Source organism: Lepeophtheirus salmonis, chromosome 1 (genome assembly GCF_016086655.4).
Source record: "Lepeophtheirus salmonis chromosome 1, UVic_Lsal_1.4, whole genome shotgun sequence".
Lineage (NCBI taxonomy): Eukaryota > Metazoa > Arthropoda > Copepoda > Siphonostomatoida > Caligidae > Lepeophtheirus > Lepeophtheirus salmonis.
This window is the reverse complement of record NC_052131.2, coordinates 7389526-7415511: the sequence shown is the minus strand read 5'-3', so window position 1 is coordinate 7415511 and position 25986 is coordinate 7389526. Positions and strand designations below refer to the sequence as shown.

At 27.8% G+C, this 25986-nt stretch overlaps 1 protein-coding gene across 1 annotated transcript; it reads left to right on the top strand.

The window, feature by feature from the left end:
- The first annotated feature begins 1186 nt into the window (after positions 1 to 1186).
- Positions 1187 to 20258, top strand: LOC121122014 (uncharacterized). The gene is made up of 3 exons (XM_040717054.2): positions 1187 to 1256; positions 3029 to 3195; positions 19597 to 20258. The coding sequence occupies exons 2-3, from the start codon at positions 3053 to 3055 to the stop codon at positions 20060 to 20062; spliced, it is 609 nt and encodes a 202-aa protein (XP_040572988.1). The 5' UTR covers positions 1187 to 1256; positions 3029 to 3052; the 3' UTR covers positions 20063 to 20258.
- Positions 20259 to 25986: the final 5728 nt, after the last annotated feature.

Here is a 25986-nt window from a genome sequence, read left to right as displayed (position 1 = left end):
TTAGCATGGACTGTACTGTACCAAATAAATAAGGACCGGTACAACACTACTCAGAAGAGATATCTTGCAATATATTTATATATATATATTCAAGTAGGCCTGTAAATTTATATTTCGTTACTCTATTTTCAAGCTTTGACTTCAGCTAGCTTGCTTTAACTTGCTTCCTCGCTATATTCTGACTTCAAACACTTATATCTCACAAAAATAACTCAACCAAAGACTGTGGTAACCACATTGGGCCAAATTTAAAGTTAGCAAACAGTGAATAATATAGAAAAGGGGAAAAAATAGGCAGTGAGTAGAAATTACAAAAAGAACAATATATCTTGTAGAAAATACCTTCGGATTGGGTTGTATCTTAATATTCCAGGATATAAAAACATTTTAAAGAATGTCTTGGAGGAAATTAGATTAGCTGTCATAAAACAAGGATTTACAATTATATCTCCTATCGAATCCTTGGACTTACTCTTTGCCTTTTATGAGCACACACGAATATCCAATAAGGCTTTTAATATAATTTAATGATGCAGAAAAGGAAGTCCACTCCTCAGTAATTAAATGATAATGACAACAGCTGAGGAAAAGAAAATTCATTCTTTAGATTGCACACTCCATAGAAACGGGAGAGCTTAAAAATAAATTGTGAATGTTTATGAATGTTTTGAATTTCAAATCTTGGGTGACAACTCCCGTCCCTTGGAGCAGAAGACGGATAATGGGTCATGGATATGTATTCACGCACGACAATACAACGTAGACCTAAGCAACAAAGGAGTGGCTCAAGAAGAAATATATTAAGTTCATAGAGTGGCTTAGTCAGTGTCTAATCCTCAACCGTAGGGGAAATCTTTATTAGTGGGTAACAACTTAAGGATAGGATCAAATACTTGTGTCCTTTAATGTACAACATTTAATACATACATTTTAATATACGTATTTTAAAGGTTGTGAATCATAACAATGATTGAAGGCTTTTGAAGAATTAAACATTTTAATAGTTTAGTAGCATATAAAGTATGTAGGTAAATTATATTTATGTAATAATAAAACAATTTCATTGTTAACCTGACAATATAAAATTACTCGTCATGGACTTTTAACGTGTTTGCGTACCATCAACAAAGTGGTTGTAAAACGTAAATGAAAAATAAAAAAGACAATAAACAATCAAACATAGTTCAGTAGTAATAATTGTGATTGAGAAGTGAGAAGGAGTTATACATAATAGAAAATCCATTTTGTAAATTCAAGTAAATATATTAATTAACTAAAATATTATTATAAAATTATATTTTTTCAAATATTTTACAAGGCATCATCCAATTAATTCATGTTTACATTCATTTTAAATTGTGTCACATATGTTATGAAACTATTTTGCATATGGTACGTTTTTTATAAAAATGTTTTAATCCTTTTCATTAATTAATTAATATATATATAAGTGAAAATCATTAATGACTTTCTTTGTTATTACCAACAAACATACTTTTATATTCTTTTAAATAATTACTTGCTATGGTAAAGTGTAAATATATTAAGCTGATTTGTTTTTTAAATTAATATTACGTAAAAGTTGTCTTGTGATAAGAAAATAATCTATACAAAATTTAATCTGGAATCATTATGATCTTATGATCGTATGTACATCTCGGTCAAAGTTTCAAAATGTAGAAGTTAATAAAGGCTTTATTTTATAGTTTGCAAACAACAATTTTAATACATATATTTCTTACCAATAAAAATATTTGTAAAGTTTTTTTTAAAGATATTTTATGGAGAATAAAAAAGGCAATGGGGAAAGGAAATTTAAATATTTCCTTTCTGATAAGCACGAGCATCGTTTATTAAACTTGTTGGTTTTGAAACGATAGTTATGTATGAAAATAATATAAAATATGAAAAATTCTGAGTCAATGCAAATTGTATTTACAAGAAAAGGATGCCACAGAGTTATTTGATGTTTTTACGGAAATTTAACTTCCTCTGAGAAACCAAATTGGATTTGTTATCATATTTTGATTGGAAAGGGCTTGATTATTGGAAAAAATTTTTAGAACAAAATAAAAAAAAAATTATTAAATTTTCTCAAAAATCCAAAGCTATGTACAAAAAATTTCATTTTTTGTAAAAAAAAATCTGAATAATTAAATTTTTTGAAAAAAAAAAATGTAAAAATTCATTGTTATTTACAAAAATTTAAACGTTTTGAAATAAAAATTGAAATTTTTAATTTTTTTGAGAAAACAATACCCAATATTTAAATTTCAAATATTATATATTTGGAAAAAAAAATTCAAAAATTCATACCTTCTAACAGAAAATTAATTTTTTTTCAAAAAACAATTCAAAAATAGAATTTTAAACATTTAATTTTATAACAATTTGTTTTTAAATCTACAGCTGTTCCCAAAAATTAATTTTTTTGGGAAAAAATTTCAATCGAAAATTTTTGAAAAAAAAAATACTTATTAGCATAAATTCCTTTATTTGAGTGAGATTACAGCCCCACCAGCCCACTGTTTGCCGACGCACTTGTAGTTAAAAGACGCCCTATTGGCTATTTTTGTACATCAAACAGTCTTTATTTGCATAATACCAAAAATTTATTATGTTATTATCTCTTTTTAACCCATAGAATGAATTTTGAAAATAATTTAAAAATACTTTTTATATGTAAATAAAACAACTATTAAAATTATTTCATTAACTTATTATTTTTTTTTTTCAATATTTATGAACTAATTAACATGTTTTTCAAACTTTGACCAAGATTTTCAATCAAAGTACATCATCGTAAATCAATGAAAATTTACATCTGTTATTTTTTTTTACTAAATGACAACTTTTCTGCACTAGTTATATTCCAAATTAGAAAAAGGTTGAGAAGACAACCTCTCTAAAGTATATTGAATATAAATGCTAATTGAATTGATAAATTATGATAAATGATAAACAATTTATACGCTTTCCATCTGAATAGTTTTTTTGTTAACCTGATCAATAATAAATTGTTTTTCAGAACAAAAAAAAACTCAAATGAAAAATGGTTTTGTTTTTTATACGGATATGGATCTTTGTTCAATTTACTTATTATACTCAATGCCTCGTTAATGAATCAGATGAAAGGAATTTATTTAGTGATGAGTCAAAGAGTAGTAAGAATGGAAGCTATTATTTGCCTGATGGGTAAGCATACTATTACGTCTTTAGCATATTTATTCTTCTTTGCCTTATGAAGTTGAGGAAATGCATAAATCAAAAATTAATGATGAGTAATATTTTATGAGTAGTTTTGGATTTGTGTCAAAAATGTTCCATCTTAAGTTTTAATAAATACAGTATAGCTTTTCCCTTTTCGGACTGCTGGTATGATTCCACTCTAGTTTCAAAACTATGCTGACGAATAAAATGTTAAATATGTTAGATTGGTCCTAGTACTGATTTTCGTAACATTCCCTCCCTCCCCCCTTAGTCATTTTTTATCGGTTCGATCTTTTTACCATAATAAAGGTCAGAAAGACCAATAGTAGGTCTTTCAGTCCAACCGTCCTAGCTATCTTTTTATATTTTTGACTACTAGCTTGGATTGAAGAAAATAAAAACGAAGAAAATAATTAATTATAGCTAGGACATATAATAATAAGTTCTAGTCACACACTTCTTACTTCAAGCTACAGGCATCTTGTCTCTTTGAAAGAGAGGATGGTGAAACTTCACAAACTGAAAGAACGTACCTAGTGATTTTGTCATTTTAGCTTTTGTGGTTACTATAAAATATCGAGAAGGAAGGGTCGTAGGACAGACAAATGTTACTAGGCCCGGTCTGATTGGAATGTGTTTTGTTAGTTTTTTTATGCCGATCCAACACTACGTTTGAGTCTGTTCTGATTAGCATAGCTACAATACAAGTAGTATTTTGCTTCAATACATCAAAATAATAAATTCCAATAGTCTGAGTACATGACTGATAAACAAGTAAAAGTTTGGAGGTGTAAAATTTTCGAGAAAACACTGTTTGTTGAAGTAGTATCAACTGTTTTAGAATGATTAAAAAAGTGTATGGCACCAAAACATAGTCTAGTCCAAGGTTAATAGAAATACAAAGTTATACCATAGCGTGTGTACGACTGATGTTTGACTTCAACCACGCTTTTTAATATTGACATCAAAGTGTTTGAGTGGAGGCGGGTTCTGTCGAAATCTGTGTTTCTTGCCTAGCTAGCGTTACGATACACTCTAGGGGCAGTCACTTATTGCTCTCTACAATCAAGGAAATTAGAGTCACAAAAGAATGATAAAAAATCATAATCTTTTTTTTGTTCAAAAAAATATTTTGTTGCAAAATATGTTTTTAAAATAACACACAATTTATGATTATTTATAATTTTTTTGTGGTTCTAATTTCCTTGATTGTAGAGAGCCATAATTCATTGCACCTACATGGTTTATTAAATATAATAAACATCATTAAACTTCAGTACAGAAAAAAAAATATTTCTTCAATTTTTTCTGATTAATTATCTTTTAATATAATTTAAATTTAAAGTGTAAATATTGTATTATATTCTTACAACAAAAATAACTACGTCTAGTGTGTTACAGTCCTCCAACCCCAAATATATATATAAATCATCGTCAAAATCCGATGGTTATTTCTATAGTACAGCAATAAAGTAACTTGAACACATATAAAATGACAGTTATTAGTACATATGTCAAGTTTTACAGCCTAGTGCGTAAGTTTTCCTTTTTTTGTTTCAAGTAGGCATAACTAATTGACGAATTTGCTTCACAGGGCACGTTTTGTTGATTAGTAGGATTTGTCAAAATTTCACTGTTAGATTAAACTATGCTTTCGCCTTAGTCATTATTTTGTTGTGATATCATGGACCTCAATTATCCATCTCTGGACAATAGACTAGAAGAGAAAAAGAAGATACTTTAGCTTTGCAAAATGTTATCCGTTAAGTCTTTTGTTCGAGGGATTGTAAGAAACTGTAATGCTAAATTTTGTTAAGGGAGGAAAATAATAATTGTTTTGACAGTTCATCTGACTTGGTGACTTACATAAAGCAAGGGGGATGTCTAAGCTTCTTTGTGCTATAAAGATCGATCTGCCTAGCAAAAATATTGTTCAAGAATTACCTAAGGAGACTTGTGACTAATCAGCAGCAGAAATTAAATCAGTTTTTTTTTAAATTTTTGGTTACATTTCTTGGTGGCTTACAGCTCCATTTCCTTCAGCAGCCCCTTTGAATGATTTCATATCCTTCTATAAGTTTTATGAAAATTAATAAACCTTTGTAATGCTGCAATCAAGGCATACTCGCCAGATTTGTTGTACTCATACCATAAACATTATTTTTTGATCAAGTTAGAAATGAAGTCAAAACATACATGGTATCGAAATTACTGACTTTAATAGAAAGACTCTACAACAAGAGGCATTGCTCAATATATTCTCTTCCAAATCAAATAAACAGAAAGCAAAAAAAAAAAAAATAGTTGGTATTTAAAAATTGACGAATTATCTATATACTAATTTAGTTATAATTGAAAAAGGATATTATTGCATAAAGATGATAATTAGTAAAAAAGATATAAACTAAAGAAGAAAAATAATATATAAGATAATCTTTATCTGATTAACAAATTATGTTATTTTTAAACATCATTTTTAAAATACATTCTTTAATTTGTTATTCTAGGAGTTTTAGATAACATTGTATTTTTCAAATAACACTATTCATCAATATTTATTGACTGGATTTTAATGGTTGAATTTAATCGATCCATCGAGTGAGACTGAAAAATTCTGACTCTTATTTGAATATGAATAAATTCCATTCAACGGTGTGAGATTACAGTTTCAACCCGAATAATGATCCAAATTAGTCCAGAATATATATCAAATTTTAATATAAGTTACAAAATTTTACATTTTAGCAGTTTGACATTTTGTGATCTAAAAACTTTATGAATGAAATTGCAAATATATAATCAATGGATCATGGATAAGAAAAACAATTTTTTATTCCTTATTTATGACCTAGAAGTGTTGCAAAATTTGACATCAATAAAAAAAAGAGAATATTAAGTGTTTTTGAAAAACTAAAAATCCCTTTTTGAGAGGTGAGTTGGCGCATATAATTCATTTTGTTATATAAAAATCAGAAAAAAAATTATTTAATTGAATTGTATATTCAAAAATTCTCTATTCATAACTAAAAATCCACAATATTGAGTTTGAAATGGACAAAAATTATATAATGTTAACCACGCATTAATCTCAATAAGATTAAGACGGAACCGAGAAAAACAGTCTTGGATTATCAAAAATTTTATATTCTATCTTTACTTTAATTTAAATATTAGTGATATGTTGGTATGTATTTGAAAAAATATTTAAATATAGCAAAAAATACGAGAAAAATGAAAAGTCTTTTTGAACTTTCCTCAGATTAAAAAGATCAAAGTCCATATAAAATATACATATCAACTCAACAATCTCAATTTCTTTAAAATTGTGCTATTATATATAGAGTTTGAATAATATTTTTAAAGTGGAAAGGAGATGTGTCTGCTCACATTAAGAACTAAATTTCTATACGTACAAACTTTTAAAACAAAGTTTGACTTTGTTGACAAGCAAAGTCCACGAAATGAAAAATGAATTGAAGGTGTCAACATTTTGCTGTTGTAGTAAATCTGAAAATAGATGTATAGGTGCAAATATATATCTTTTACAAAAAAATAAAACTTTCTCACAACTTGAGGTTGCATAAGAAAAATGAACTTTCTCATGATGAATTAAGGTAATATACAAATATGAACAGATTAAAACATATTTATCAATAAATTAATTAATAACTAGTTCTAGGGATGAAAATGGGTAATACCCATATTTGTGGGACATTTCGTTACAAGGATAAAACGCCGAAAAAAAAAAAAGAAAAAAAAAATCGTCCTACTTATAAAATATTGAACAAACAGATTAAAAACAAATATGAAATAAAGAAATTCAAAAACAAAGAGATTAGAACAAGTTTTTTTTAGTGAACCATTATATATTATATCAAAACAAGCCTTATATTAGTTTGATTTTTGATTCTACGTTTTTTTACATTCGACATTTCGCCAGTTCAACGTTTTGTCCTTTTATGTTTTGCTTTTCGAAGTAATGTCCAGGCACTGTAATTCCCTTTTTTGTGTGAGTACTTCTGTACATACAAAAGGGATCGCTCAGAGAAAGAAGTAGTTTCATGGTTTTTTATCATGTCATTATTTATCTGTAAAACTCAACAAGTAATGCTTACAACTACGTCATGAACAATTATAAATTCATTTCTTCCCGCACTTTCGTTCATTACAAAAATGGGGGTATCTCTAATATTTCTAAAATTACCTCTTAATATTGATAACAGCATAACTACTCAACTTTTTAGTGTTATTTTATTTTAAAAAGTGAGGGGTTAATGCCTTTCTTCTGGTTGATGCGACTATGCTCAATACTTATCAGCAACTTATTTGTATTAGAGCATTATTCTGTTTTTTTGAAGGTTCATTGTAATTAAGACTACTTAGCTACAAAATACTTGCGCATATTTAAATATGCAGCCTTACTCGAGTTTGAAGTTCAGCTACCTTTTTCTATTTAGTTAAAAAAAAGCCCGAACCCCATCCTTCGTTAAAATATTTCATAATTATAATTTTATACCTTGTGATATGTTTGAGATCAATTTGATGCACAATAATTAATCTTATTGATTATACAGTTCGCTTTATTAAATTTTAAGACATAAGTATAATTTTTGGCAAACTACAATTAAACATTTATCGGGTAGCTGCTAATATAATAAAGTCACAGTATATATAAGTTTGCCAACACAAAAGTAATCAAAAATGATTCCCTTCAAAATTGGGTCTGAATTACATGTGTATTCTTCAACTAATTATATTATATTTTTGTCGTTAAAATATTCTGATTAATCCTTTGAAGGTACCGTAAATTGCACATAGATGTTGCAAAAATTCAACGTCATAGTTATAAAAATATAATATAATTTATGTCATTTCAAACGTTATATTGAGGGAAAATAAAGACTCATAAATACAAGAAAAGTTTTGTGAAATTATTGTACACATTATTAAGCATTTAATCTCATCCTAGTAATTTAAATATAAAGCCCATAATTAATTGCAATATGATCATAAAATAATTTGGTTGAAATAATTTATAAACTAAAGGAATATATTATAAATTTATCTTTTTCCTGATGTTTATTCAAGATACATTTTGTGTTTACGTGCCAAGTATTTATTTGAATAGTTACAGGAATAAATATTAAATTATAGTCGAAGCAACATTCATTTAAGGTATTTTATTCACAATCTTAGCCCTATTAGAATATATATACGGGCCAAGAAGCTATTGAAAGCTTATGAAAGACGATATTAATGAAAAATTGCGTGATTATATTGTCATCAATGTATAATTTTCTTATATAAAACTGCCCCATTCCCGTTTATAGATTGCTACTTGCACTCCTGCTTATTGTCAGCCCAACATAATGGTATATTCGTGCGTTCCTAACTTTTTTATTAATATATATGTATGTATACTTTAAGCTCCTATCATAGTTATACCAACAGAGTTCTAAAAAAATGCACTCTCAAGTAAGCCTTTGCTGGTAGTGTTAGATACAAAAATTGTATACATTAGTGGAGATAAAAAAATTGAATATATGTACAAATTGAAATACAAAACTTCTCGAGCCAAAAGAAACTCCTAAGTTTTTTAATAAAATAGTTTCATAATAATTATCATATTATTAGTTTTTTTAACATGAGAAATATGTGTAATAACTGTTCCCTCAATCAGTCTAAGGAAAAGTTGTCTATAGACCCAACTGACAAGAAAAATATATCATTTAATTCTGAAACGCAGTCCACGTCTCTTGGTGAGGGAATTGACAATAAATAAGTGCATTTCAGTTTGGCTCGAAAAATTGAAACTGCAAAAAAAAGTTGCTATAGATCAATTTCATACACACGCTCCAGAGTATAGGCTTGAAATGTACTCAAAATAAATTTGAAGTCTGGAACTGGAATCTATGAAAATATTCATGTACTTAGACTTGACATGGATTTGTGAACAAGGATTGGAGACTCGACTTGGACTTGCAGAATAAATAATTGTTGATATTGTTTCATTATTTGATGGTAGTTTATTTACTTAGACATTTATAGTGGTGCCTTCTTGTGGTTCAAAGATTGAAACAAAGTATATACATGTATACTTTTTGTTTATTAGTAGCTTGTTTAGTAGTTGTAGTACACAGAATTAGTCGGAGTTACTTATGTCGACCACAGGCGAAAAGAGAAAAAAAGTTTGCTTTAATGATATAGATTTGCTTCAATAATTAGAAGATTAAAAAATATTACTCAGGTTGCAAACAACAAAAAATTCGCACACTAAAAACTTCTTCAGATTTAAAATCCTAAATTATAAGTTGAGAAAAAAGAAATTTTGTTATTTTTGCTTGATTTTCAATTATTTATAACAAGTGTTACAATCATCCGATTTAAGCCAACTATGCCGCATTCTGTTTGAAAACCTTTTATCCAACTAGAATCCAACTTCATGATGCCTTTTTCGTAGAAGCCCTTGTCCCCATTGGCAAAAAACTTGGACAACCAATTTTCACAAGCCTCTGTCGAGCCCAAATTTGAACCCCCAAGTGCTTTGGCCATAGACAGGAAAACTCCATTGAAGATACAATCATAAAGTGACAAATATATTTATGAGAGGATTATAAGTAAACCATCTAAGTAGTAGTTACTACTAAAATAATAAGAATATATAGAACTGTGAATTAATGTGAAAAGGTTCATCGATTATTATTCCCTACTTCATATGACTAAAAGAATATTAAAAAAATGGTGATAAATAACGCTTGATTCGTAAAAAATAGTGCACTTATGCAAATAAATTATTAATGAGTGATACACATTGGTGCAACATCAGGGGGAAAGGTATAAGCTCATCTTTTTTTAAATAGAATAATAGTGTAAATTTGCCTGGTTAAGTTGTCATCAATATTATGACGTCTTATTTATAACATTGCCTAGAGACTTTAATGATGGATGAGAGTTCAGTATGAAAAATTATATTTAATACATATATGTGATGTTATTGTGAGCATTACTCGATAAGTTTTCAAGATATATGATGACGTCACAGAAACTATAAATTTATCGTTTGCTCGTTTATTTCTTTTATACATAAGTACCATATAGAAGTAGATATATAGAGAGAGAGTTTTTAAATGAGATACCATTTGGGGGTCCAAAGTTGGTAGTTTTACAGCATGAAATATCCGATAAATCTTAAGTAAACTTCATCAAATGTATATCATAATAAAAATGACTTTACGTATGAATTAAATATTACTTGCTGCCTATGATAACAGTGTTATTTCAATTTAATCAAACTACTAAAAATCACCATAAATGTTTAGATTTGCACAATTTATTTTGATAGATTCAGGGCAAGAAACGTAGAATAATAACACATTATCATTTCCATTGTACTAGTTAATTTGTTTATACGGCACGGAAATAAGATTAACGATTTAATAACATTTCAAAACAATTTAGAGTTAGATAACGAGAAAAAACTAAGTAATAGAGAGATAAATATTTAATAGGCAATAATGTTTAAGTTCTTTTATTGGTCACATTTTGTCCTTCTACATATATTAGGTTGGGTAAAAACTTATTTTGTTTTTCTTTTTTACGCCCTTTCTACTTTGTTAATAAAAGGGCGTAAAAAATAAATACAATATAACTTTTTTTCCCAACCTAACATATGTAGACGCCTTCCCTTTTATTTTTAATATAACGTGCGGAACTCTAGGAACGTATTTTTTGGGTTAAAATTGAATCTTCTGCACCCAAACAAACAGAAAAAGTTTGTTTTATTAAATAACAGAATAGCGCCACCATGGGAAGATTAATTTATCGTAAAGTGAATTCATTTATTCTTAACTCTCTAACTATCCAATAAAAATATTTTTTTGCAATACTGCAATTAGTCCCACGAGCTTTGATTACATAGCTTATGAGATAATAGCAATTAAACTTTAGAAACTATTAAAAAGTAATTTAAATAGGATAATATTTATCTATCGAAACAATTATTCTATAAAGAAATATATGTGAATTCTTCTACAGAATTATTTATGTAAGATATTGAATTATATTCTGTCATACATATCATAATTTATGTGTGCATACATAATATCCTAAGAATTTCACAAAGTTATACTAAAATTAATGTATTTTTGGGCATTGACTAAAATATATTAAAATATACTAGTTTATAATGTAGATATGCCAGGGGCAGTTGCAACACAGAGCGGTTACATCACGCTCTTCTTCTCGAGTATAAAAACAATTCACAGCCACAAAATTAATTATTTTGGTCAACTTTTATACAAAGTATTAAATAAAAACTAATTTTGAGGTGTAAAAGTAATTTTTCATGAAATACCAATATTTTTGTAATAATTTAGTCAGTTCTTCATTGTTTTTGTTGTAACTTATATATAATAATTGTTGGTGATAGTGCTATTGGTTGATACTAATTATCAGAACACCAAATCTCCTTGGCCCTTATTTAATAGAGTTTTAGGTATTGCAGTTCTCAGTTTAAGGGACAGCTGCAACAAGTGATGCAGTATTGATCGTGGTAATTAGTCGTTGATGAGTTGATTCTATTATCGAGTGCAAGACACCATCCCCAGAACATGTTCAGGACAGACTGCAGACTTCAATAATCCGGCAAACTATTGTAGCACAAGTTAAAATTATTTTTACATGTGCCCGCACTGATTGTATGTTTTATATGATGTGTAGCAATAAATCTTTTAATAATAATAGTCGTTGATGAACATAAGAAAAGGCCAACAATTTTGTTTTATAAAATATGGCTCCAAGACAGTTCCAACGGATACACATTGAGTTTGAGTTAAAAATTAAGAAAATTTAAAGTAGTAATATTCTTGAAATATATGCAACTACAACTTTCAGAGTCTTCAATTATTAACTTTAAATGTATAAGATAATATTTAATAAGACTCATATTAATTATAAATCAGTGTAGAGTCGACTACTTGATTTATGAAATAACAATGTAGCAACGAGCGTGTGTAGCTAAAGTGCAGTTCGTGTTCTTAAAAAAGAAAAGAAATGGGAATACATATTCATGTTTAGTGATGAAAATCGTGCTTATATTGGGTAATTAATAAAAAACCCAGAATATTGACATTGTAGCCTCTGACAATTTGAAAAAACCTTTTAGAGCAGAGCAACTATATGCAATCACGTTTTATTATATCAGCTGTAACAAGAGAGGAGAGGAAAAGGAAATAAGTTAATTATTAAGAATTTCTATGATGTCTATATTCCACTTTACTCTGAGCCTAACAAGAACTTAAAATTATAACTCTGCAACAAATCCTGAGGGTCACTCTAGGTTACTTTTATAAACAAACATGTATTGTTCAATCAATGTTTAAATGTCGTAGATACGAAAGTTTGCTATCCATTAACAACGCTAGAGATACAAAATACACCGGATTTTCATCACTATTTATATTTTTGAAGAATAGATTGTCAGCGTTTTTGTCTGTTCATCAATGACCAATAACTCCGATCTATGTGTCTCTGTGTACTACCGCAAGTAAAATAATAAAGAAGAAAAAAAAATAGAGATACAGCTACACCACTTGTTGCAACCGCCTCCTTAGCTTAAAAGCTACAATCCTTCATTTTTTTACTAAATAAGAACCTAGGGGATTTGATATTATTATATATAATATCAACTTATAGGAAAGTACTTTAATATTCTATATATAATTTATATCAAAAACTATAAAAAACTGTCAACATTATTGGAGAAAAATGGTTCTTTAAGGAAAAATTACTTCATACCTAAAAATCAGTTTTTATCTAATATTTTGCTGAAAAGTGGAATTAAATTATTAATTAAAAAAGTTACTGATAAACAAAAAATTAGTTATATATTTTGTTTCAATCTTTTAACTGTAAGACTATACTTTTCTATGTATACAAACTACTATTAAGTAATCAGTGCTCATACTATTGACAGTTCCAACATTCTATGGTATTCCAAGGTACAAATGCTAAATGTCAGTCCTAAAAACATATTTGGAGGTATTTAAATGAAATTTGTGGGGAAAACTAGGCATTGTTATTTCTTTTAAATATGAAAACTATACAAGAAAATTATTGGTATCTTGTTTTAAACTTTAAAGTGTCTCAGTTGAACCTACTCTGAGCAAATTTTATCAAAAGCACCATATATTGTTTAATTATTCATCGATTTATGATTTATTAATAATTTATCAGAAAATATGACTATCATAAAAAGTTTGAAAAATAAAGATGCACACATTTCATGTCTATCAAATTGAATTATTTTATTAAAAAGTTTTAATTTTGAACCTTGTTTATTCCGATCAAGAGTTGAACTAACTCATTTCTTTAATATTTTTTTTCGATGCTTCAAAGAGAATTCAATACATATTTATTTACTGCAAAAAAGTTATACAAAGAAATTTCATTTTATTATTAGGTATTATATTATTGATACAAAAATGAAACGTTGGTCTCATATATTGATAAATCAAGCAAATAATTTACTTTCATTGTCGACAATTTTCAGTAATATTGTATAATAATAAAATTTAGTTAATTATTGATAACATAGCATGTCTTTATTTTACTATATTTTGCAACCTTCCCTCTTAGAAATGCTAATTTAACAAAGAACTTTTTTTAAAAGAGGCAAAAAACTTTATGGAAGAGACTCGAATTAAGAAAAATCTTAATAAATAATAAATAAATAAAATAGAGTGACTATTTTTTAGGGAGATAAAATTAATACGAACAACCCTTTTTTATACAAATTGAAAATTATTTCAAAGATTTTGACATAATATATAAAAGGCCATGACAATATTTCAAGGAAAAAACTCATTTTTGAATTGGTCTCATCTTATAAGTGCACAAATGCCCGAGCTAGAAGAGATAGAAACAAAGACAGAGAAGAAAAAAAGAGAGAAAAAGAAACAATATATTTTACAATTTGTTATAACATTAAGCCTCATCTCTCAAACAGTATAAATAAATTATTTCAAGCTTCATGGATACAAGATGAAGCGTAGCATACCCGTAGTGAGTGAGGGATTCCAAAAAAACGAACATTTAAAGGATTTCTCTTTTATTCTTTGCTGTCTTTGTTTCTATTTCTTCTAGCTGGGGCATACGAGTACTTATGCACTTTTATTATGAGATCAATTCAAAAAAGAGTTTTTTCCTTGAAATATTGTCGTGGCCTTATCTCAAATTGACAACAATATAGACTGTTTTTGGATAGGCTCTATTTAAAAAATTAAAGTTTATTCTTTTAGCTATCCAATGCAATACTTTTAAACTTTTTGAATCTATTCATCTTGAAGCTATGAGTTTCTGAATAAAAAGCACCTACTTTCCACTTTAAACAAAGATTATTTGAGTTATAAGTATGATGCAGAAATTTTAAAAATGGTTTTAGAATTTTTTAACATTCGGCATTAAAATATATTTAATTTAAACCTATCTTCAACACCGAGGGCTTAAAACAGCTTTGAGCCTTAAAAATAGTCAAAAATAACAAAAAATGTATGGGTTTTTGCTGAAAGCCACCGAGCTATGAGAAAAAAATAAGGTCATATTTGGAACCAGGGGATCAAATTGTACTAAGTTGAGCAGATACTGTTTTGCACCATTTTTGCTTTTGGACAGTTAATCATTTCAAAAATAAGGATCGCCTTAAGGGCCATAAAAACACTTGACAAATTTATAATATAAATCTGGTTTCCTTTCAACTAAAGTAAATATTCATTTTACAATCCTTTCACGTAGTTTATATTAAATTAAACTCATTAATTTTATTAATATATTACTATAGTTGATATAAAACTATATATACGATCTTAAAATATAATATAACTCTCATGAGACAAAAAAGTAAAATTTTATTCCACATATATATAAAGTTTATACCATTATGATATATATAGACTAAATATATTATTTAATTTTGTCAAGATTGTTTTCATTTTCAAACTTTTATATATGAAACTAATTTCAGGATTATTTAAATACACAAATATAATGAGTAATAAGGGTTTTCAAGTTTTTCAATTTTTTAAAGAGAAAATTGATACTTATTGAAAGTTGTTCCAAGGTATAAATATATGCTCTGCTAAATTTCAGTCCTAAAAACATATTTGGAGGTTTTACAAAGTAATTGAAATGACAAAATTTTATATTCTCTCTTAAGTAAGTATTACTGTTTTTAGAAATAAATAACATTTGCCAATTTTTTTTTGTTTTTGGATTGAGATGGATGTTTTAATTTATTTTACCTCAAAAAAATATGAAAATCATCTTCATAACCCAAAATTTATGGCTTTGTGCTCTACAAAGAACGAAAAATTTTCATACAATCAATAAATTTTGATAGCTGAATTTATGTATAAAATATTTTCTCAAACAACAAATTTAAAAAAAAACTTGAAAAATGTTAAGATTTAAAAAGTCTAATAAATTTTTCATTTTTGATAACAATAATAGAAACTATTTTTTGAATATAATTATTATTGAAAAAGCAATTTGTAGGCCAAAAAACTAAATGTTTTGTTTTATACAGGTCATTTTCATGTTTTTCAATGTAAAAGCGTTCAGAAACTTTCCATCGTAATCAAAAAACGCAATTTAAATAAAAAATTGCTATAATTAAAGGTGTTTTTTTTACAAATATATGCATATCCAAGTATACAATAAATATCATACCCATCTTGAAGGTATTTTTGATGATGAAATTTAGTCATTGCCTGTAAAATGGAGCCTTTTTTAAATGTAAGTTTGATATTTCATAATTTCAAACTTCAACCTTCTTTATTTTCATGCAAGTTACGTCATATGATCATTTTCACGGCGTGACTACACAAAGAAAGAAACTTGGTAAATATATTGTTTGTCAGCTATTGATTTTTCTGTTTCTTTTACCCTTTATTAGTGTTGTACGCGTGTTTGATTGGTTACATTTAAATTAGCTTTTGTTCAACACTGATGGAATGAAACGGACAAATAAAAGGACATATACCTTCACGGTCTTTCCAAAGTAGACATCTATGTTTCTTAAAGCTTTGTTATAATTCAGATCCTAATATCTATGTCTGAAAACCTGTTAATAGATCTTTAAACATAATGTCGCTAAAAATCAACTATTACATTTGAAAGGATAATATATTTGTCTCCAATTATATAATATTCCTGTCCATGATCGATGAAAACCAATTTAGGTATAAGACTCTATCTATTTCATTGGGGTTCTTAGTGCTTATTAATATATTTTTATTCATATATCACTATTTTTTCTAGGGATAAAGTTGTATTCAATAATAGGGTTATCTTATTTCCATTTTTGAAGAAAATTGATAAAGTTTTTCACAATATTTTTTCAAAGTTTTTCAATTTTATAAAAAAAATATATCAAGTATAGGCCCACAAAACTTTCCTTTTATGATGCAATCTGATATACATTGTGTTTTGTTGTCCACTGACGACGATATTTCTGCTTCTTTTCCTCTAAACAGTGTTCTGAATGTTGATTATATAATTTTAATTAGCTCCTTTTAGGCTGTAAGCAATAATCGAAAAGTAATTCTATAGTTAGGAAGGATTGGCTAACAACTAATGTATTTTAGCCAATTTTTAATTTTCTTTTCGAAAATAGGTTGCTTGATACAATAAATGTAATTATCTCCTTTTTGAATGTTGTACCGGGTTGTCAGCCCTGGAACATTTAGGTAAAATAGGGAACATATTTTTATTTTTGAAAAAGTAAATTTGTTTTTTTATCAAAATGCAATTATTGGAGTGCCCCTCATTCAATGGCCTTGTAGTAGCTCTTGTTTTAAATTTCAGGAATACAAATATGTGTATACATAAATAAAAGTAATGAATGGGCTACAATATTTCATTACATGAAAAAATGTGACCACAAAGGATATATATCTACCATCAGTTCAAGGACAAAATTTGTTTGATCGTCTAAGGATATGTTAGACCATATATAATAAAGTTAGATAATTTACTTCTTAGATCTGGGAAATTATATCATGATGTGTTTTTTTATTATCTTAAATGAAATATTTTTTTTTGGATCCTATTAAGTATTTGAACACATTGGTATACCTATTTCTACATTAAAATGTCCCATTTTCTGGCTTAATATTTATATCCCTCTCTCCTACACAAAGAGCTTTTTTACTGGGAAGAATATAAAAAAACATTAGAATGGGATTTTGACTGAAGTGATAGTTGTTGAAAAAAAGGAAAAAGCATTATCTTTTGTAACGTTTGATAAAAAATTGGAAACTGCAAATCATTAAGCACAATTAAAAATAAGGTGCTCACCATTTTGAACTGATGTATTGAATACAAAAAAATACAAAAATAATATATTTTTATTCACAGCATCATATATAAAACAGTATAAAAGGACTAAAAATTGCCTATTTTGACCCAAAAATACCACTAAATTGTTCTGTACGACGTTCTAACTGGTCTTACAGTCTTTAAACTTTGCCAAAGTAAGTTTTTGATTTTCTTTGTGCTGTGTTCAAAATTATTAAGCCCAAAATATGGTACAGTCTAATATCTATATACGTATGGAAAAAGAAAGAAAAGAATAAAGGTAAATAATTTATTAAGCCCATCATGATATAAGTATTTTATTCTACTTATTTTTATTCTTACACATTTATATCCTTAAAAAACCCTTTTTGTGTAATGAACAAACACACACAAAGAGAAAACTTTAAAGAATAATTGTTTGTTCCCATAGATGTACATTGTACAAATAATATAAAACGACAGAAATATCCTTTACCCTGTCTTATTCACTTCCAATTTTACGGTGGTGTTTAACACAGGGTATAGTTTGAGGTCCTCTAACCCTTTTTCTCATTCAGATTAAGGAATATGGTAAAATACTTCGAAGTGAAGCCTTACAACAAAGTAGCAAAACACACCTGTTAGTTAAAGTCTATTTTTGTACTCAAATCGGGTTTCCCAAGTACAATATGTTTTTTTATAATACAATTGATGACATTAGTATATCCTTTTCCTTCAGGCTACATGTAACTAGTACTTCCTTGTACAGAATTCGCCATGTCAATTCAGTTAAAAGGGTGAATTCATGGAGGCTGCATAATTAGTTATGGAGTACCATTCAACTCTCCTGCGCAAAAAAAAACAAAAAAAAAAATCGATGCCACGACCATTACCCTATAAAATTATTGATCATGGGGGGTCTTCATTTCAGTTGGTTTATAGCTTAACTGCCGTGCATTTGTATCAAATTTAATAGTAAAAGTTGCAAAAAATATGATCTATAATGAGTGTTATACTTTATGTTTTATTTGATGGTGAATGACAAAAGTTGCACTAGTTATTATCTGGGAAGTGTAAGTCCTTGTTGGATTGGAGTAGTTCCCGCTTATGCTCTTTCAAGATCAAAAGTAGGATTTGAGTTTAATTCCTTATTCTCATAGCTAATCAAATAAAACGTCAGGTCAGCTTTGTTGTTTTTCTCAAAAATTTCTTTAAATTTTCAGAGTTACCATGTTGATTTTCCGGTTCTTTTATGGAGTAATATTTTCTACAACTCTTTTTATACTCTACAAGTACCACAATTATTTAACACTTTGTATTATTTGACCGTATATTATTTATAAAGTAAATTTTTTTTTAGTTTGAATCGGAGTTAAACTTTCAACTTTCTTGACAAATATTTTTATTTTCTAAACAGTTTTTAATTTTTTAAAAATGACAATTTATTAATAAAGTTATAATTATATACTATTATGATTACGGTTTTTTAAAATTAATAATTTGAAAAAATTACAGTCATTTTATTCTTAAATACTTTGATTTTTTTACTTTCGTTGTGCATGACCTTTATATAAACGTATTTAAAAAAAATTAAATTAAAATCTCATTCCATTATTAATACCACTTTTTGAATGAACTTCTTCATATAAAACACAATATTTTTTCTAATGTAAATATTTCTAATTAATTAAATAAATTCCCTTCTGCTGAAGCTTTCGCGTACCACTACATTAGAGGAGCCCCTGCTCTATATATATTTTATGTTCTGTGATGAAAAACATGCGAGGATGAAGTAAAGTTCTAAAAAAGAAATAAAAAAATAAGTCAACTTTTTTATTCCTAATGAAAAATCTACAATTCTTTGCCAAAATTTTTACTTTTTTTCTCTCTCGAGTGGTTAAAATTCCAATTAAGTTCTTACTTTTTTTTTATGAAACTTTGAATTTACATAGTTAAGACCTATATCAATCATAGTTTTTGTTATGAATGTCACATAAAATTTAGATTAAGAAGATAATATATAAATATATATATATTTATTTTTTTTGCTTATAGAGACTCAAACCGAAGACAGCTCATATCAAACTATGGATCAATCGTACAATTATTAAATCCAACAAAAGAGAAAAAAGATACATTTTCATCAGAAATTGAAGCCTCATTCCGTTCAAGTGACCTGGAACCATATGGTATAATGAACTTTAATCAATGGCTTCAATCTTCTCTTTTTACTCAATATGATACTCCAATGGATCCCATAAGCCCTTCTGTTCATGAAAGAAGTAATAGTAAATACTCCAATCTTCCGACACCGTCTCCCCTACCAGACTCTTCGATTTCCTTGACATATCAAACTCCCCCTCCCCCACCCTACTCAACAAATCATCTGAAAGAAATACACGAACCGGAGCCTGAACGAAAAAGAAACAATGAGGCTTACATCCTGGATCAACATCAAGAAATATTAAATCTTTTGCATATAGTGTTAGACAATCAAAAGACTTTGCAAACTTTAGGTTAAGCCTTTAAAGTCAATAATTCCCTCATATACCCAATAAAACTAGGGGTCATACATACTTCATTCAAATAATTATGAAGTTTTGTTATCTCTAACCTTATTTCGTTCATTTAAAAATTCAAAAATTAAACTTCCTTTTTCGAATAGTCTTTTTTTGTCCAAAAATTGAGAAGAAAATAAATGATAGGTTTAATACGAACTACTCTCTTTTCTTTCCAGGATCGCTTGTGAAGGGCTTTATTGTTTTTCATAATTTAAATTTATAAATTTAGTATTTTTAAGAAAATAGTTCTGTGCAACGCATTTATATTATATGTTGTTATACGACAGGGCATTTTTGCTGTTAGCAAAACAAAATGCAAACAGTAGAGGAAATACGTATTTGATCCCTTGTCAATCTAGTATTCTTGCCCATTAATAAAGATTAAAGATTTCATAAGGAATTGAGGTCCAAGTCTGACTTTTCAACTCCATAACCTTTTTATATTTCTTCTTGATAACTTCTTTGTTGATTTGGCCGAAGGCCTTGGGCCATGGTCGTGTTTTAAGACCCATTTTTAGAGTACTTCACTTACGGTAGGAGGTTGTCTCCCAATATTTTAGGGTATATATTCCCGTTTATCCTTACTTCGATGCAGGTAAGTCGTCCTTTCCCTTAAGCTGAGAAAGACAACCCCGCCCCCCAAAAAAAAAAAAAAAAACATAATGTTTCAATAGTGTTCCTGGGGTTGTACTCATTATATTTCTTCAAATAATGCATTTCTTTTCAAAAATAAATTTACCATTAAAATTATACACCTTTTTTTTCTTTGTCAATGGTCAAACTTACAAAATCGTTAAAAGATAAAAAAAAACAAGTTCTTATGTCTTTTTATTATTAAAATATATACAATTTGTGGTTCCGTATTTCTTATAAAACAAGTTGTCCCCACTATAAAAAAATATCATTTTTTCTACAAATACTTCAAGAACTCCCAGGAAGAATATGTTTTTATCAAGATAGTCAATATGGTTTCCTTTACTTTAATAGTCAAATCCAAATACTAATTGAGTCTAAAAATAAATAAATATATTTTTACCTTGATCTATCTTTGACCTAGCTGAAAATTCTTTCATTCACAATGATACTTGCAAGGATTTCCATTTTTAACGACCACATAACTTCAAAATTATCATAATCCTTGTGAGAAAAAATATTTTCTTAAACGAACAGAATCCTTTTATTTCAAGGAACAAAAATAAAAGATTACAATGGATGTCTAATGCAAAGTCGTATATAACATATGTCATGCCTTTATGTAAAAATAAAGGAAATCGAAAATTAACGTGGTAATCCTGACATTTTGAAAAATATTTAATAGGAGAGCAGCTTAACTATCAAAACTTTTTATGAGACCAGTTGCAATCTGTCGTCAGAGAAAGGAAATATCTACAAATCTATCTCCTTATTCGAGTATAGTAAGAACATACGGTATGGAATTATTCTGGATTTCGATCCTCAATTCCTGATCAACTCCCGATCAAACCCTCATTTTTACTCTCTGTCCTTCATGAAAACACACACTGGTAATTAATTTATATTTAGATGTGTCCTTCTAAAGAATGAAATGATAATGATAAGAACTGTAGAAAATAAAAAAATGATGTTCAAGTTGTAATACAAAAAAGTCACTCCCACATTCTAGGACATATTTTATACACCTCAAAACATAACTCACTCTTCTCCTCATCATCTGTAATTTGGTTTATTTTCATAGACTCCTTCTCCTCAAAGGCTAGGAGATAATAATTCCTTAAAGGGGTAACTTCAATTTTGTCTGTACATTAATACTAATGGAATACAAATTGGAAATACATAGCCGTGACTATAATTTTTATGTGCTTGTCAAGAGAGGGGTTGTGGGAGGATGAGGTTGTTACTTATTTTTTTCATTATCGAGGTTACTTTTTTTTTCAAGAAACGTTTTGATTGACTTTTTTTTTATTTTTAGTTTGACATTTTTTGATAGAAATTTGACAATTTCTAATAAAATGTGATTCTTGAATGACACTCTTTAGTTTAAAAATACTCCATATCATTTGACTACATGAATTACAATTTTTTTATTTTAGTATGTAAAATAATTTGGTAATGTTTTCTTCTGCAAGATGTTGCTTTTGAGATCGAACTAATTGAAGAAATGTAATACTCTGATTTTGAGATATCCCAGTGGAAGGAATATGATATTTGTAATTTGAGGTATTCCTGTCGTCACCAAATGAGAAGAAAAGAAGGATAACGCATGTTATTTAAATACAGAAAAGAATAATCGTCCCTGATCAGTGATCATAGGTTATTTTGTTATGGCTTTAGTTAATTAACAGTTATGTATTTATTACACTAATCTTTAATTGTAAGTTTGATACATTTATTTAATTAATTGTATAATAATAATTTATATTTATATTAGCAATAATCATCTTGAAATATATGACGTATTCAAGAGGATTTATATTCACTAATGACGTTACTTTATCATTTATCCTAGATAACAATTTATTCTTCCTTTACAGAATTCTAATTGTCTTTCAAATTAAAAGATGAAAGTATAGAAGTTATGTTGTATGTTATAAAGTAAAATTCATGGCATCATCAGAACCATAGAAAACAGAAATATTATCAACAGTATTAACACAATTATTGAGCGAATGATTTGTTTTGCTACTTGGTTTATCACATTGCTTTGCATTAATCTCCTATATCCATTTAATCCCACCTCATTTTCTGGACACTATAAATTTACGTTCTAATTTATAATTACAATTGTACAAAATATGACCTATGACAAGTGCAATACTCTTTGTAGTTCAACAAGTTTATTTACTTTACAAACCTGTTATCATGATTCTAAAAAAGAGAACATCCATTAGGTTGGCGGATTAGTTTGTAGGCTGACACCTAAATGACACCACTATAATGAAATCTTTTGATTTTTAATTGATACTTAACCTTCAAAGGATATGTGTACAAGTTTTTGAACTGTCAGACAGTTGATTTGTGGAATGTATTTTGAAGAAAAATTGTTATTTATAAGTGGAATTCCTTGTTGGAAATGAATTGAGGATCGACATCGATGTGATTCATGACCATGTTTTTAGTAAGTGCAAAGTGGGATAAGTGTTATTTTCTTCCTTCTTATATGTAATGGTAGCTGATCCAATATAACATCATGACAGCTAGGCTGCTTTTCTCCTAAACATTCTTCAAATTATGAGGATTACAACGTTGTTCCTTGTTTTCTTTTTTAAAAATACATGAAGGTCATATTTTTCACAATTCTGTGTATGATGCCATATATATTATTGAACATGAAATAGATATGAAATCTGACACAAAGATTTATGTTGTTCAACAAATATTTTTTATCAAACTGTGTATAAATATTTTGTTACTCTACTTTCGTATAAACACCAATATTGGTATTTATTTTAAAGGCATATATTACAAATATTGACAAATACTTTAAATAAAGAAAAAAAACTAATGCATTATGTGTTAAAATATTATCTCTTCTATTTAAAAAGTTGTTAAGATTGTATAGGAACCATCTTGATATTGTCCTACACAAACTTAACAACGGAGATAAGTTGAAAGTTTATAGAAAAACATACAAGCTTTTGTTAGTCAAGCTTCCCATTAGAGTATCCAATATTAGACAAAAGAATTTACAATTAACACTTACTCATGAATATATATGTATTATATACTTACAAAACACTGAATTGAAGAGTATAAATAGAATATTTAGTACATTAAATGAATTAAAGATAGAAAGTATTAAATTTCATCTTTGTTATTAGCATTTTATTATATAAGTAAGTAAATAAACCTCAGTTTCTTTCCCTTCAAAACACAATGTGAATACTTTCCTAGGGTTTTTTAAGAATTGCTGAGAAAATAGAAGTTAGCCAAAGAAAGGTGATGAATTTAATAAGTTCGAAGATACAACAAGTGCAGGATGACCTCCCTATGACTAGATATTGAGCGAAAAATGAGTTCCACTCGCACTTTAAGTTCATTTTTGAGCAATTAAGCATCCAACAGGGAAAACAATCCATGAAAAAAACTCATCGGTAGATGTAAAGACAAGCCAAAAAAGTGGTTGTCTTTGTTCATTAAGAACTATTTGATAAAGAATTTAGTAGAACCATAAGCAATTAATGTCCGAAGTGGGGTCAGAAATCGGAGTTTTGGAGCCATTCATACATAAATTCGGTTCGCAATGATATAACAATGAATTTTTGTAAATCTATAGAACGGTCAATACCTTGAAGAATCTATACGAGTCAAAAGAATGGAAAAGTCAAAACAGTTGTTGGGAATTTGAACACAAAAGCTCTGCAATGTGCTTTAGTGACGAGCCAAAGGGGGATATGAATAAAAATGAAGCGCCAAAATCCTCCCATCACCTAACAAACTGTGTGTATTGAAAGCTCCCCCCCTTTTGCAAAAAAATTAGCTCAATCAGTCTAAAAATGACCATTATGAAAAAACAAAAGAATCAAGCTAGCTGCTCTACTTCATGCGGAACGTATATCACCAGAAATTTGAAACTTGAAAAGAAGGCAGACTATTTACAACATCAAAAATGTCATAAAGGCTGATATTGCATCGAGATGATCTTCAACAAGAGAATGTACCAACTCACAAGTAAAGGTCACGCAGTCAACAGTAGAAAACAACACCACATTCTGGCCTAAAACAATGTGGCCGCCATACTCACTAGATTCCAACCCGCTTAAATTTAGCTTCTACCTGCATTTTGAAGCCAGGGCCTGGCAACAAAGTCACCAAAAAATTTCAATTCAAGTTTTCAATTATGCACCCGATATAAAAAAGAATAAAAAAATGCCCTCAGTTGGTTAAAAAAGGAAAGGGGAAAAAGAGTGTGCATGTTTTATGTATGTATAGAATATTCCTTGCATATTATTATTATTATTTATTCAAATAATATTAATCGAAGAGCATAATATTAAAATATATATAAATCATACCCTTATAATAATTTCCAAGTTCAATGGGTTATTTTTCCTACATTTATTCTGAACGATGAATATAGAAAATAAGTCTTATAGTACATATCCTTTATAATGAAGGTATTTGGCATGTAATTCATTATTCCAAACCATTTCAATTCTTCTTTTTTTCATTCACGTTCAAATATAGAAATAGTAAAATAAAATTAGATTACTAGATAAATTCGTATCATTCTAAAATTATATATAAAAACATTATAATAATATTTGATTAATCTAATTACATAAACGAAAAAACTACTTCTATAAAAACTTTAACTCAATACGTTTTACAAACATTATTTTTTAAATATTTGGAGTGTCAACATATAAAGAATCTTGAAAAAAGAATGAAGAAAAGTAGAAATCCCTAATTTATATTTTTTACTTTGTTGTCATATACTTACAGCCCAATATTTTATAGACATATTTGAGTTATTTATTGGGTTTTTATTCAAATTTTTGGGATGATTTAAGATACCCAAAAGTTTTAGCTATAGGTTAAAAAAAGGGTTAATGGCCTTGATATAGCCCTTTTCAAATAAAATATATCAACTTTTCATTGTTTCCTTGTGACTATTAGTTATTTGTTAATTAAAATGCAAAAGGGCTCATAAAATATTTTCTTTATAAAAATTGTAGATGATTTGTTCAAAAATGCAAAATATAATGCACACTCAATTTTTAAAAAATCATTTTAGCTTGCTCTTGTCTTGACGGGCCACTATATCCATGCTCAATTTTGGGGAAACAATTATATCTAACTTTTATTTTGACGGGCACATTGATAATGTTATTTTTATTAAAGTCATTAATTAATTTTAGTTAATTGTAGTCGAAATAAAAACAATCAAAACATAAACTCTTATTTA